This window comes from Calliopsis andreniformis, chromosome 10, assembly GCF_051401765.1.
Source record: "Calliopsis andreniformis isolate RMS-2024a chromosome 10, iyCalAndr_principal, whole genome shotgun sequence".
NCBI lineage: Eukaryota > Metazoa > Arthropoda > Insecta > Hymenoptera > Andrenidae > Calliopsis > Calliopsis andreniformis.
The window spans coordinates 4603596-4619632 of NC_135071.1; the positions used below are offsets into that span (position 1 = coordinate 4603596).

Below are 16037 nucleotides of genomic sequence, written 5' to 3' on the forward strand. Positions count from 1 at the left end.
TCAGTAAACTTTTACGCGTAATATCTTAAAAACTATTTGAAAAAAGGTGTATACATTAATGTTTGCTGAATTCGTCTTGAAACGTACTATCTATTGATCAAAAAAAATATATATAATCCCATTTAAAAAACCAAACTTAACTTTCATATCTCTGTAAACAATAATGATAAAAAAAAATTGTTACGGCCAATAAATCAGCCCCCTCTTGCCATTCAATTTCATATAAAAACTTTTTTCGTATCTTTAATAGGTTAGCAAATAATCGACTGTCCAGTATTTCATGGGACATACTGTATGTGAGGTCAAATAACGATATCAGTACGCAATCTGAAGAATCACCTTTGTCATTTCTTGATTGAAATAAATCTGCGGAGATTCGTTTTGCGGCCCTGATCGCCGACAGAAATATTTCGCATCAATCGGCAGAAGCGATTCTTCAGTTTTTCCAAGACGTCGTGAAAGATCCCGATGTTTTGGAAAAATGACGTTCGGTGAACAAAGTGTAGTAGCATTATATTGAACGTTCTGTGTCCTCGAGAAACAGAACGTCTTAGTAGTATTTTACAGAACAATAAGTTCTCAATATTTATAGATGAAATTTCAGACATTACGAATGAAAAGTGGATGACGTTTCTTGTTCGGTATGTCGATCCCCAGACTATGGATATTCGAACGGAATTAGTCGAATTGATGAATCTCGACGCGAAGGATTGTAGCGCGGAAAAATTATTTAGCACATTCAAGCATGCTATGTGGAAAAGACAAATTCCGTTCGAAAACATTGTCGCCCTATCTTGTGACAACGCACCTGTCATGATAGGACGACACTCGTCATTTAAGACTAAGCTTGCAGAAATTCGCGGTAATTCGTTTTTTACCATGCCATGTGTGTGTCATTCCTCGGCATTGGTAGTGCGTGCAGCATGTGCTACCATTCCCGAGGTCTGCGAAGAACTTCTTCGCAAAGTCGCGACGTTTATTTATAGTAGTCCCAAACGTTCGGCCATTTTTCGCGATTTTCAACAATGTTTCCAAAATTCCGACCGCAAAATTTTAAAGTTGTGTACTACGCGATAGCTGTCACATCATTCATCTGTAGTTACACTTCCAGAAAATTGGGACAGTGTGTTACATTTTCTGCAAGAGTTAGTCTTAAATGAAAAATCAAAGTCTGGAGAATATGTGTTGATCTCAATGCGAAATCCAGAAGCGAAAACATATCTGCATTTTTTAAAATATGTTCTCGAGTTTTTTAATAATTTTAATTTATTCTTTCAAGCTCGAGAAACAAGAATCCATAATCAGATCGCACTTCATCACGTTAATGTAGGTCCGGATTGTGATAACTTCCTCCGCGGGTTGATTGAGGAAGGCAAACCCGACATCGTCAAAACCGTTCGTACAGTTTGTTTAAAATTTTACGTCGTGGCTGCTAATGAAATTCGTGATCGATTACCAATCGATGACGAATTTCTTAGCAAACTTTATGTTTTCAGTCCTCATTCAGCTTTAGATTTTACTAGCAGAGACACTTCCTTCAGAAGTGTTCTCTTTATTGCACAAAAGTTCGGCGGTTTCGACGAAGACGGTTTGCAAAAAGAATGGTTAGAATTGCATCTGGACTTCGCAAATGAGGATCAACAAAAATATGTAAATATGGATTTCGACAATTTTTGGAAAACGAGTTTCTTAACCCCAAATGATCAGGGCTTTAGTAAATATCCATGTTTATGTAGATTAGTAAATTCAATTAGATCGCTCCCCAATTCGAATGCCGATGCCGAAAGATCGTTTTTCATGTTGCCGGACATAAAGACTAAGAAACGTAATAAACTTAGTTCGACTTCCGTCAATGCCCTTTGCGTAGTGAAATCGGCATTAAGGGCAAAGGGGGACAAACCTCAGTCCATGGAGATAGATATCAAACATCTATCTCTCATGTCCTCTGAGCCTTTGTATTCTTGTTCTGTTAAGAAACAGAACTGTCAATTACGATTATATGCCGCACATGACGACGGCCTCGCGGATACTCCCTCTTCGTCCTTTGACGCGACTTAGAGATGTCCAGAATAGTATCACTTTTAGTTTTATATTTAGTTTCATTTAGATTACTCTAATTTAATTTATTTTTTGGACATCGCTAACATGTAAACAGCTTTCTGACTTGCTTCACATAATTTCTATTCTTTCCCTGCTTTAGGTATGCTTGCCTGCTGTAAATATAATACGCTTGCTCGCTGTAAATATGCTTGCTTGTTGTAAATAGTATTTATAGACAGAACTTCCAGATAATTGTACATATAAATTTATATATATTAGTTATATAATAAATTTACATGTAACAATCATCTCGAAATTCCGTTATATGTAACTCTTCTGCTTGTGCTTTCTATTCTTTGGAAATGTAAAGAATTGTTTAACTTTTCCGTTTCATTTTATCTTTTATTTTGATGTACATTATATTACATGTTTTCGATCACATAAATAATTTTTTACATTTCCCTCCCGATGAAAGAAACCACCACCTTCACGCGGTTTTCATCGAGCGGTAGTGTGTACGTTATTTTATAATAGCTGTGAGATCAACTCAGACATAAAATTGAAAAAATGTATTAAAAAACCTCATTGAAAAATATGTTATATTAAAAGCTGTGATAGCGTGCACGTTACTGGCTAAGAGTGGACTCCTATTCTAATACATACATTTGACGAATTTTCAGTATCAGAGTATTTATTTTGTGATAATCTTGAATTCTGATCTTGATAAGATCTTGAGATGTGAATATAAAATTGAGATATAAAGTTTCATTGAAATTCATTCAGTCGTTTAAATGCAATTCGGTTAATAAACATATGCGGTTTTAAGAAAAAAGCTCTCTTTTTATTAGTTGAAACCTAATCAAGGGGTCCTAAAATGAGTTTTTCTGCAGAAAAAATTTTTGAAATTTTTTTTCATTAGAATACTTTTCTAAGTTGAACACTGAAAATATCCAGGCAATCGGAAAGCTCGCGCAAGGTGCGTGCCGCTTGCCACTTGCTAGCGATTGGGATTTAAACATTTCAAAGAATGAGAGAGTGCGCATCACGATCCACCTTCTCTCTCGACCTCCCGAAGCTGCCCGAAACTGTCCGAAGCGCCGAGCTCACGGATACGCGGCCCGTGCGTTAGTATATGTAGTGGAGGGGGTAATTCTCAAGATTTGCGTCCTCAGTCTGGCAGTACAGCGTACAGCATGGACCTCTCCAGACCCTCGACCGTCCCCCGGTAGCCTTCTTCTCGCGCTAACATTGTACTTTCTTTACGCTTTTACCATCTCATTAACATATTTTCCAGTTTCACTAATTGTAAATGTTTTTTTTCTTTCTTTTCTTTTTTTTTTTTTTACGGAGTTACGCAAATAATAGCATCAGTTACAATTAAGATCCTGGTCACACGATCGTTGACGGGCGTTGAATTAGACGAACGATTGTAGTTGTGTCTGTATTACTTTCAAGTAAGACTTTAAAATGTGTTAAAGCTAAACTAACCTGCATCTCGCTAAAGGTACGCTTTCTTTTTGTTTTATTACTAAACGATATATCAGAAACGTATAAATTGTGACAAATTACTTACCAGCATTACAGATATTAAGGCCTGATACTATATGTGTATTTATAATTATTCCACCAATTTTTACATTGTTACCAGCGTAAATATCATTAGGCCATTTTAGTCTGAGATCGAGTTCCTATTATTAAACAGAAAAAGTATATTAATATTTAAATTATTATTATTATTTTAGCTACATATAAAACTTTAACATACAGTATTCATTAAGTATCTGATGTACCATTTTTGTTGCAGGAATAGTATTACCTACAGACACATAACTGCCTAATGAAAGTGAGATGGAAATACTCTGTGATGGCAGACACGAGTTATTGAGAATTTCTCAATAGCTCCGTGTTTCGCACCACTTTGCAGAACTTTGGAAAGTTGAGAGAAAGGGCAAATGTGAGCCCTTAGATCTTTTTCAGACGGCGATTCTTGAATCATAATTTATGTACGCGATATTGCACTTGCCGTAAAAATACAATTTGTTTATACAACTTGTTAACTACCTCCACACGAAAAAAGTATCGCTATTCACGAATCACCATGTGAAAGAGGTTTTACTGTCTCACTCTTACAAAGCTTATCGTAAGATCCATATCACTGGCAGACGGCACAAGCTAAGTGCTATGTTTCTAATATCCCAGATATTTTCGCTTTCCGACTCGGAAAGAGACTCTTCAATGAGATCCCCAAAAATTTTTGTAAAATTCTGAGGAGTGAGTCTACAGATCAAACGATGACACTCTGTGAAATATTTCATACCAGAATATGACAGAACGTCTGGTATAACCTGAGGGGTGTGATCTGGAGGAAGTGATTTGGAGAGGATGGTTGCGAATAGCAAGCAGCCCGATACCGTATTCCTAAAGAATACTTTTGGTGAGAAGACTGAGATGAAACCTACTGCACTTAGTCCAAAACCGTCAATCAGAGATGCATTCTGAAAAAATTGGTAACGTACACCTGACTATCTCCAATCATTATATACGGAAAAATAAGCGATGTCAATATCATGATAGCTACTGATAATACCTATATACATTTTTGTCAAAAGAGAGCGAACTGAAAAGGAGTCAAGTTCAAAGTTGTTAAAAACTTATTAATTTCTTAAAAGGCTATAAAATAAATACATTTTTCATTTTCTTTATGTGTAAATACCGTGGTCATTAATTTGTGTTAAGGTAATACATTGACAGTACATTGACAGTATACGACAGATTTATAATGGAAAAATAACTACCGAAAAACCTTTAAAGTATAAAAAAAGCACGCCAAGTATATGCGTTCGCTTAAAAGATCTACCCTACAGAAACCAATTTCCTACAATGTATCAATCATTTGTAGGTACAATCATTTTAAGACACTAGGGCAAATAAATCCATTGAAATCATTGTAAAACGTCAAGCGGGATAATTTAATTTTCCACCAAAACATTGCTAATATTGTAATTCCAACAAATATCAGTTTTAATTTTATTTATAAATCTTAAAAGTATTTTTGACGCTACTTACACTTATCACTTTCCGAACAGGAACATTTTTGGAGTTTTCCTCTTTTGGCCACTACGTCGGCTAGGATGTGTTACGATAATGCTTTGCATTTTGGAAATTCCTGATCAGGCATATTCCGAGACTTTGACGTACAAAATTCAAAACTATATTATTGTTTTTATCTGCGCTCTCCTTAAAATCAGCGAATTGTCGAAAGTCTACGCCGCGTATGTGTGATGTGTGATGCGCCGTGTACGTGTATGCTTCTGGAGCCTCGAGAATGTAAACGCAAACATCGTTACACACTGATATTCGAAATTTGCGGATTCTCATGAGCCAGAATCAATGTAATCAGTGTATGTGCGATTTATATCTTTCGCGAATTGCTTGCACAACTCGAATGGAAAATTATGAAAAAATCAAGGACACATTACCTATTGCGACACGTATTATGGAATTTTTTCAGATTTTTAAAACGAGCAGAAAGAATTTAAAAATGCCGACTTATTAAAGTAATACCATAATAAAAAAAATAAAAAGCAACGTCTTCGTAGTTCTTACAGATTGTACATTATTTTACTGAGTATCAAAACATTGAAAATTGTACAAAAATACTTATTTCATAAGGAATGGGCGTATTAATTGCTGTAATTCATAAAAAGTACAGACACATCGGTTTTTATATTTTGAATTACAACGGACCAAAGCAAAAAATGTTTAAATAAATTGAGGTTAATAATATGACTCCCAAATTCAATTGTACCCTTTATTGAATGGTGAGCAAGTAGACATGGAATTACTATCGGTAAAACTCACCCATTCGGAAAGGAATTCACCTGCTGCTTGAACGCTTGCTCCACTGGGTCACTGTGCCGATCCCAATTGCTGCGGAATAATACACAGGTAGCGTACAACACAGAGTCTGTCAATCACAGATGTACAATACCACAGAAAATCACCTGGTATTTATAACACTTCGCAGTCACTAACACTGATCACTTCACCAAACGAGCACTTGACCTGTTAATGACCGACAACCGCGGAACGCACCGACTTCAAACCCCATGGTTGTGGATTATTTTAAAACGTTCTGTGGCGCGGCGTCTGCAATGTCGTGGCATTCCGTAAATAAAAACAAGATGTTACACAGTTCGACGGCGGAATTACGACCGATACTGACGATTTTTTCAGAAGTTTCTTTCCTCATGCTCTCGCATTCCTCCACCGCAACTTATCCCAATAACTTCGGGACATACCCTAATGTAACTTCGTCGACATACTCGAATTTGGTTTGTTAGTTGACACCAATGAGGCTAGGTCTTCTGTAGTTACTCTTTTTAGTGGAGGTGGTAGTCTCTCCTTCAGATCGAAAAAGTCGCAAACAAATTCATGGGGGAAAGGCATGTCGGATTAGAGTAGGAGACCGTAACGAGTGTCTTGCAGATGTGGCCGTTTATGATCGCAGGTATTGCCCTGCAAGTTCGAAGAAGCCATTGGTACCTGTGACTGAAGGCCACGAGGGTGGCGTCGCGCTTACCATGAAAGTCCTTTCGATGCATTCGGACGGATGAGACATGGAATTGCCCGTTGTTAAAGCGCATAAATAAATATATATATTTCATATATTAAGTTCATTAATTTACCTTTCCAAGTACAATATAATACTAAGCCTCCAACTCTCGAGAAGTAATCACGTGTAGCGGGGACCATATGGCACTAGATGATTTTCTAACCCATTTATCATTATCATTCCGGATAATTAAGTAATAAACGTAATAGATATACTCGCATATCGTAGTCGAGCATTTACTTTACGTAGAAACCGACAAAAATATGTACTTAAGTATTTTAAAAAATAATTTAAAGAAAAGTGCCAGGAATATGGGGGTTGGAGAGGGGTTTAAATTTTATCAAGATAACGATTCCAAGTACAAAGCCAGGATTTACAGGAATTTTTACTCTCTAATTGTTCTAAAGTACCAGAGATTCTTTCTTTTCTGTACAAAAACAGTAAGTACTGTAGACGAATTAAAAAGTCGTTTGGCAGAAGAATGGAAGAAAATTGGAACATATTCTCAAAACATGTTCTCAAACATAAAGGATATCCGACTAAATATTAAATGTTAACTAAATTTTATTTTATAATTAGAATTTAAAAAGTGTTTCAATGTTTTTGTGACATAAAATTTCGCATTTTTTGTGTTTGTCGTTTGTTAGTCCTCAACTATACGGAAAAATTAAACCATGTTTCGTATATGCAATCTATAATATATACTGTACTGTAATATAATATAACGTTGATTTGTCGCTGATTGCGCATTCATTCAAAATATAAGGTTTATAACGCAAAATTATATTAGTGTCCCAATATTTTTGTGATCGACTGTACCTCTCAGGCGGTCTAGTCAGCCTGTAACAAAACTGTAAGTAACGAGTGGAGACGAATTAAGCTCGTAACACACATGCTGCACGAAAATCATGTTTTATCTTATGGAGTACGCCTTCATGTCTATGATAAGAAATCAACTTACAACAACCATTACTTATGCTACAATTAGTAGCTTACTTGACTAAGAAATACTTGGTAGGCCCTTTTGTAAAGAAATTCAATTGTTACGAACACAGGGTTACTACTAAGAGAGTAGATACTTTTAATATTTTATATAAACCAAACTATTATAGATATAAACAAACAGATATTTTACGTGGTTTTGTAGTTGTTACGTTCCGGTTAAATCATATCTTAATATTGTATAACATTTCAACAGAAGTATTGCTTCAAATCGAGTGTCTCTGTAACCTGGTATTTTGACAACCTCAGCATTACACCAACCGAGCAGGTGTCAAATGTGTGTCGATGACCGACTTAGTATATAATTCGCCTTTTAAGAATAGATTTCGCCACAATAAGCATCAATTGCGACAGGTCATTCGACCCCACCATTCGCACAAAATTCCAATCAACTCCTTTAAAACCTGCCGTAACCTTTGTCTCACGCCGATTCTTTTACTAAAATTCAAGTAAGGAATATTTCGCTCATTCGTAGTCAGTGTCACACGACGTAAAACCGCGAGTGACAACCTTTGCAAGTCTTCTAACGCCGAGCCATTAGGTCTTCGTTATTCGCTATCGTCATAGTTATAAGGTAAATAAGTTATTGTAAATCATACTTGTAATAACGTATCATTTTATCTCCGAAACGAGATATAATAAATTAAACTATATACGTAAGGGGTTAAGTGTCAACAGCCTGACCAATTCCCAATTCCCGTACATTCCGACGATCCCGAGGAAGGCATACATAGCCTAAACTTCTTATAAATACTGTATTTAGTCCCCGGTAGCGTACCCGGGACGTAACATAGTCAATGTCTTTATGTTTATATTAACTGGTTGTACATGCTTAATGTGTGCACCGAGGATGCAAATGTTAGTGTGATAGTTGAGTTCGACAAGGGTGACGAACTAGCGGCCTGCGAGCTTATTCATTAGCCGTAGACGGTAGGAGAACGACTCGTGGTAGTGAAAAAACTCGTCGTCCCTGATTATTATTAAACTTACAAGAAGATTGTGTACTCATTATTATGGCTCAGCTTCTTTACAAAAAAACCCTCAAGTAAACTGCTAATTGTAGCATAAGCAATAATTTTTGTAAGTTGATTTGTTGCCATATAAATGAAGGCGTATTTCGTAGGGCGAAACAGGATTTTCGTATAGCATGTGCAAGTAGCGTCAAAAATATTTTTCGTGAAAAACATACAGTAGCGGTAGAAATAAGGTTAAAAGTGATATCTGTTGGGACTACAATATTGCCAATGTTTTGGTAGAAAATTAAATTTTTGCGCTTGTCATTATTCAATGATTTCAATAGATTTGTTTGTCCGAATATTTTAAATTGGTCTTTTCAAATGATTGATGCTTTGTGAGAGATTGGATTTTATACACGGTAGATTTTTTTAGTGGTTCTGTTTATCTTTTTAGGGTTTTTTTGGGCGGGTGGAGGGAATTTCACGCCTTTTTATGATACTGAACAAATGTTTGATTATTGTTAATGAAGCTGATTTTCGCCTAAAGGAGAAATGGTGTGCACCATTCTGAATTAGAGTGACTTATTTAATAATGCCAGGAATTGTTTAATTTGATTCATGAAGTTTCGTAATATATTCTTGAAAGAGAAAAGTATCCAATGTTGTTAGTCATTAAAAGAACAGGAATTGAAGAGTTGCAAAGTACACAGTTGTTAGTAACTTATTAATTTCATAAATGGGTGCAAAATAAGTACATTTCTTTTTTCCTTATGTGTTATCAGGTAGTTTCGGTAGGATGTTTTCCGGGAGATTCTCTTGCGTCGAGTTGCCGTGAGTTCAAGGCAGAACGGCCTGACAACTTCGCCGTATCCGCCTTGCAAGTCGCTCTACAAAAGGACAATTTGTCCGAATGGGCGCCAGGCACTTTCGTACAAAGTATAACGAAAGCGAACGACAATATGCGACACTTGCAGAGCAGGTACGGCGGCAATCCTCGGCTAGCTCGGCGGAAGAGGAAGGGTCGTGGTCCGGACACGCAGAGGAATCGAGCCTTCACGGCAAGGCAGAGACGAAACGCATTTTGTCTTCCACAGACGTTTATTAGAGAATCGGCACCGTGCAGACGGCACGGTTACGGAAGACCACAGGTAGTCGGTACGGAAACAGACACGTGTCCTAACACTTCGGCACACGCGGACTCACCCGTTACAAAGTTGTGTCGATCGTAATGACCGGAATAGCGATACAATTCGATAAGTTACACAATACCGCGATATCAAAGACGCCCTGGAGGGAAACCCGAGTCGCGCCTCGCACTAACGGCTCTCCGTTCCCGATAATTTTGGGACCAAGATAATTCAAGTGGCTTACCCTCATTTCGCACTCCTTACTCTCGGTCGTTTCGGCAACGCGTGAGGATACTCGGCACGCACGCATGCGACCCCCCCGATTGGCGACACGTCCCTCCCCCGCGCAAGCGCTACAACCCCTCCGCGTAGTCGCTCTGGTTCAGGCGCGTATGCGAGGAGAGAGGCCCAGGACTTCCTATGGCTCCGGCCGCCTGGACAACGATCTCCGGGCCCGCCTCCACCATCGCCTTCCGCTTGAGCCTTTGTAGAAGGCCAGCACCGCGGGACCATCTTTCTGCTGGTGGGTAGATTTTCCTCGGGCTCTCTGGTCCACCGCGGAGGCGGCAAGTCCCTCAACTCCGAGGGTGGAGGGCCCTTGTACCATCCAGTGTAGATACGGCGCCTGAATTCGGAAACTGTACGGCCAGGGGACGGAGACGGCCTCAGGGTCCCTCAGGTCTCTTTTACGGCCCTGAAACGTCGTGCGCGATCAGCATGGAACCACCCGAAATTAGCGACGATTCTCAATACGCAATATTTTCCCCCAGGAAACGTTTTTCGGCATGTGTTCCGCAAAGGGGCCGTACGGTCCTTCTGTTCACTATTTTTCACTGACTTTAATAAAACGGGGACGGCGCTATGCGCAACGTCACAGTGTAAATGAATTAAGCATTGATTTGTGGTAAAATAATACATACGCTAAAACATTGAAATTCTATGACTGGTTTACAATGAAAAGTAATTATCATTGCCATGAAAGTAATTTGTTTAACATTATCATTCTCTTTAAGTCTGTACACAAGTAGGCAGGAGAACAACTCTTATTCCTTACAGGGGCCTGCACAGGATAATTAGTGTTATTAGTATCGAAAATTATTAAGAACGTTGTTGATCATTTACAGATGATAATAAGAGGTTAGGGTGGTCACGTGACTTTTCGAAGTTGACAGGTCGGTATCTACTGTTAAAGTTTCCGTTATAGGAATAGTATTACCTACAGATACGTAGCTATTTAATGAAGGCGAGATGGAATCACACTATGGTTCCAAATTGGAAAGGCGGCTTACAAAATTTCACTCTTCACTACATATATTACTATATTAGCAACATGTACGTGAATTCGGCGCTTCTAACAGTTACGAAAAGTCGATAGAGAGGGTAAATGTGACTTTTACTCTCTAGCTCTTAAAATATTAAGATTCAATTGTTCAAGTTGCCAGCAAGCGACACAAGCCAGGCACAATTTTTCAATTGCCCAAGTAAGAAGGAGCAGTAGCGGATCCAGTCTTCAGGAGGACCGAGACGTTCCTAATTTCTGAAGCTCAAATAACATAAATAAATTATGCACAATATATATTGTTTTATTTTTATGCAAAATTAAATACATATAAAATTAAGAATCTATTTCACATCTTGAAACATCTGTTTCACATTTACCGCAATAATAATACAGCTACATAACCCACATCTACATGTTGAAAGCTAAAAATAAGTCCGTAAACTGACGTAAACAATCATACGATTTGCTTGAAACTTTTAGGAGTAGTTGTTAATACTATTCTGTTCGTTTACACGTATGCAATTTCTGGTTAAATGATATATATTTTTATTGTTGTATTGGGGGTCCGTGGCTTACGGGCCCCGAAGCAAGCACCTACCCCGTGTGCGTAAATCCGCTCCTGGTGAGGTCCTCATAGATTTGTATGAAATTTTGAAGGATGAGTTTTGAGATCAAGCGATGATATTCTGTAGAGTCTCTATACGTGTATTTTTTATGGGCAACTAAAACATTGCCCGTATATATGTACTGCGACGTGACCGTCACGCCGAGCCGTATTTGGCTTAGGACGGGCGTGCAAATCCGACCACTACGCGTCGCGTCCCACGCCTTGATTTTTCCGTGGGCGTCAGGTATCTTTCGATACCGGCGTGGAACGCGTCTCCCGTTTTCCAAACCGCGGCCCAGGCTAGCTCTTTGCGTGGAGAGGGGCGAAGTTCTTTCTAGCGTAGGGTGAGGAACGTTTCTGGGATCTCGGGTTCTTACGGCGAGAACGCCAGTCAAAACACGGTTTTCTCAGGTAATCAAAGATGTATTCGAGCGAGAAACGTACAGATTATGAGCGACTAATTACACGCGCCGTCCCGCGACACGTGGCCGCGGGCAGTTACCCGTTCCCTGCTACAGCGATCGCGTAACAACGAGTTTCGTGTGGCGACGAGGCAGAAACGCACGTCCGGCACGCGTAAGTGAACCGCCCGCGTGGCTGCTGTTACACCGAGGTTACACCAGCAAGCCGATGATGCACCCGCACGCGACAACCGTTCGCTATGGCGCCGCTAAGCCGCGGACTAGCCATTTAGTGGATCCCGCAGGCTTCGAGAAATCCGCACGCGAAGGCTTTCTTTCTGTTACACTGCCTACACGACCACCAGGAGTCGGCCCTCTCAAGATTCCGCTTACAAACCGATCTAATTCGAGTCAACCGGGGAAAACAATGCGGAAAGACTTACCACCTGCGACCTGGTCAGCGTCCCGTACAAGGAGAAGGCCGAGATCGCTGCGTGCGGCAGGATCTCGGCACGCGACGCTTCCCCCACTGTGCCCCGATTAGCTCGCTCGTGTCGCGCGACCTTGCGAACAATAATTATTGGCGCTGTTCGAATGTTGACGGTTGATTGGCAGGACTTCCCCGAGTCCCCCTGGAACTCATCTTGCGGCGTGAATCCGAGACGCAGGGGTAGGTGTCGCACTTCCGAGGTCCGCTGCCATCATCTGCCCGCGAGATGGCTCCCGTTGCGATGTCCCTGCGCCTCTCCGGTAAGGACCTCTCACCGGAACGCGGGGCGAGGTGGCTAACCTCGCGCGCCTCAGCTGGTCCCCATCCACCGGTGCGTCCTCGTACATTCGTGGGGCAGCCCTCCCATCGTGTGTCCCTCCTGAGTTGTACGATGGGCTACGACAGCCTCCCAATTTAGGCGTCGTGTCACTCATCGGGTGAAGTGACTCTGGAGCGTTTGGTACCCTGGCCGCTCCCCGATTCCGAAGATTCGCCGCAAGAGACCGTGTCGGTGGCTCCGATGTGGTCTCGCACCTGTCTCCTGCCAATGCTATCGTTGAGGCCGCGGGGAGAACCCTGTTAGCTTGAGTGCAAAATAGGTGTTAGTTAGGTGTTGGACTCCCGATGGTGCGCACTAAAGACCTCTCTTGCCCCGGGAAGGATTCGGCTTTGTGACTGGCACTTATGCCACGTCACAGTACATAGAAGAGATACACAGTCTCAAAGAAGGCTCTTGAGTAATTGCGGATGATGATTTTTTCCTGAATGACTGATTCTGCGTTCAATACCCAGTATAGAGAGGACTTTTCTGTTGTTTTCTTTTAATATTTGAATTGTATATAGTATTACTTCATAAATACTGCAATTTTTATATACGAATTTTCATTCGTAAATACATATCTAATAAGTATATTTGAACTTTTCTTTACGATAAGTACCTATTGCACATATACATGTGTATAGATATACATGTGCACATATTTACAGAGAATTAAAATAATGTGTCTGACGTTGCGGTCAGCCACTGCGCCCAACGCAGGCATCTACACTGGACATATAAGAAAACAAATGCAGTAAATCACATACACACAGAAACGTTATGTCTCTTTCGATGCTAATACGCCCTATGGCAATGGAAAATCTCCGTTAAAACACACAGAGAAATGTTCAAATGTATACATCTATGTGTTACATATGTATCTATAAACGAAAATTTGTATAAAGAAATTACAACATTTGTAAAATATTGTTATATGCAATTTAAATATTTAAAAAAACAGTTCTTTCCATACTGGGTATCGAACCTGGAACGTGTTACTTACAATGAAACTATGATTTGCAGCTATCCAACCGTTTGTTTTGAGGATGCTACTAACTTTTGAACGCATACGATGTAGCAGAGCTTGCGATACAACCAGGAAGATGATTCTGATGCATATCAAAATAAACCAAAAATAGACAATACAATTGTCTAATAAAGTATTTAGTTTTCAGAAAAATTTAATTTAAAGATTCGTCTAGTATATGTGTATCTCACTATTCCGGGACTTGAGATATGTATAGCGGCCATTACTTTCGCTTTATCTTTACATATAGACGCTTTTCGCGGTTGTACCATGTATCCTATTACAGCCTGTACATTATATGTTTCGCTTTAATTGTCAATAAGAAATACGCATTAGCACGAAGTATTTCACAAAATGTCATCGTTTAAAGAAGCAAAGTTTTGGAGGGTCTTCAACAACCCTGTGGCACCACACTAGGGTCATCATCCAGACCTTACCACCACAGGGTGAAGTAGGTACTTACAATAATAGACCTGTCGATAATGTGAAACTTCTACATTATCCATCTTAATGTGGGTAATGTTAAAAACCCAACTGTCGATAATTTGAAACTACTTCATTATCCACGTTGACTGTACCAATACACATTGATGAGTAATACCACCGACTAGGTAACAATAGACCTAACATCCTATGTATTTTTCTGTCTCTGATTTTTGGGGTGCTAGAACCCCATTATCATTTTAGTGTCACCGCCAATATTACCGGCGAAGTCTCAAAACAGATTGCAACGCTACGAGTTTTCGGAATTACAATTAAAATTGAGTAGGCAGGTTATATTAAGCCCGCAATTTTTGAATGTTTATGTAAGAGTAATAACTACATTGCGAATGTCATTCATTCACGCCAAAATATAGAAAATATGAAGAATATAAATCAAGTTGCAATATTTAGAAAATAAGACATACTACTTACATAAATAATAACTATACTCTACGTATCAGCCATTGAGATATTAAAGTTTAAAATTTTTTAATGTGTTAAGCTATTAAACAGTACAATTTTCTAACGATTTGAACTATTAAACTATAAAAACTTCTTAATGTATATATATTAATGTATATAACTAAAAAAAATCATGGTACTAAGAAACAATATTTGTTATATGTTATAATAGTTGTATAATAACTTCCTTTAACTTGCAATCTTTGTAAAGTTTCAAAGTATAAAGTAGTAAAGTTTCAAAGTTTGAAAGTATTTCAAAGTAAATAGTAATAATAAATAAACATAATAATTATAGTATATAAACAACATAGTATATAAACTACATATTTGTCCTGTTCATTATTACACAATGTAATTTAACAATGGAAAGAATTTTGCCCAGTCATTCTTTTTACGAGATTTCAAGGTCACTGATATTTTTGAAACGAGATTCTATATTTTTTTCTATATTCTTCTGGAGGATATCTATAAGAATATATTTAACTCTCTTAATACTCGTAACGTTTCAATTATTATTTCATATATTATTATAAAACTTAATCTAGCTAATATCTCCATTATTACACTCTGGAAACGTTTAATAATTTATTTAATCATGAAAAATGTGTTAATCTTTTGAGATCACAATTGTATGAAAATACGCATCATATTAATGTTCAGTTTATAAATTTTGTAAATGTTCCAAAACAAAATGGTGTCACACCAAAAACGGACTTGTCATGCGTTGCTAATATGATACGCAACAGTAAATATTTCGAGGACGATTCTCTAATTAATTGTGAACGATTGGCATGTACTCCAAATGTTCTTGTCTACGCTGCTAATATTGACTATTATATAAATTATAAAACTTAATGTACGGTTCTATAGTGGTTTATACATTTAAATAATATAGTAAGCATTTAAATAAGAATTAATATTAAATTTAATTTCTTGCACTCAATCACCTATGAGTCTTCTTTCTTCATCTTTCCACTCCGTATTTGCATTTTATCTATCAAATCGTAATAAATGCAACTAATATATAATTTACATTTGTCAGTATATTTCATCAATGTGTATTAGCGCAATCAAAATGGATAATGTAGAGTTTCAAATTATCAAATATATTTCAATAAGAAAATATTAATTTTTATATGACCGTTTTATATTTCAGATAAAAAATATAATTTTTATACTAAATTTTTTTATTTATGTAATAAAACTTTAATTTTATATGACATGAA

The 16037-nt window shown here is 38.2% G+C and overlaps 1 protein-coding gene across 2 annotated transcripts in view; it reads right to left on the reverse strand.

The window, feature by feature from the left end:
• The window catches only part of Hcs (holocarboxylase synthetase-like protein), a 348010-nt gene that overhangs the window by 34856 nt on the left and 297117 nt on the right, over nucleotides 1-16037 (reverse strand). For both annotated transcript variants that reach the window (XM_076386483.1, XM_076386482.1), the window contains one exon: nucleotides 3614-3728. In XM_076386483.1, coding sequence (XP_076242598.1) covers nucleotides 3614-3728 — 115 coding nt within the window. The remainder of the gene's footprint in view (nucleotides 1-3613; nucleotides 3729-16037) is intronic.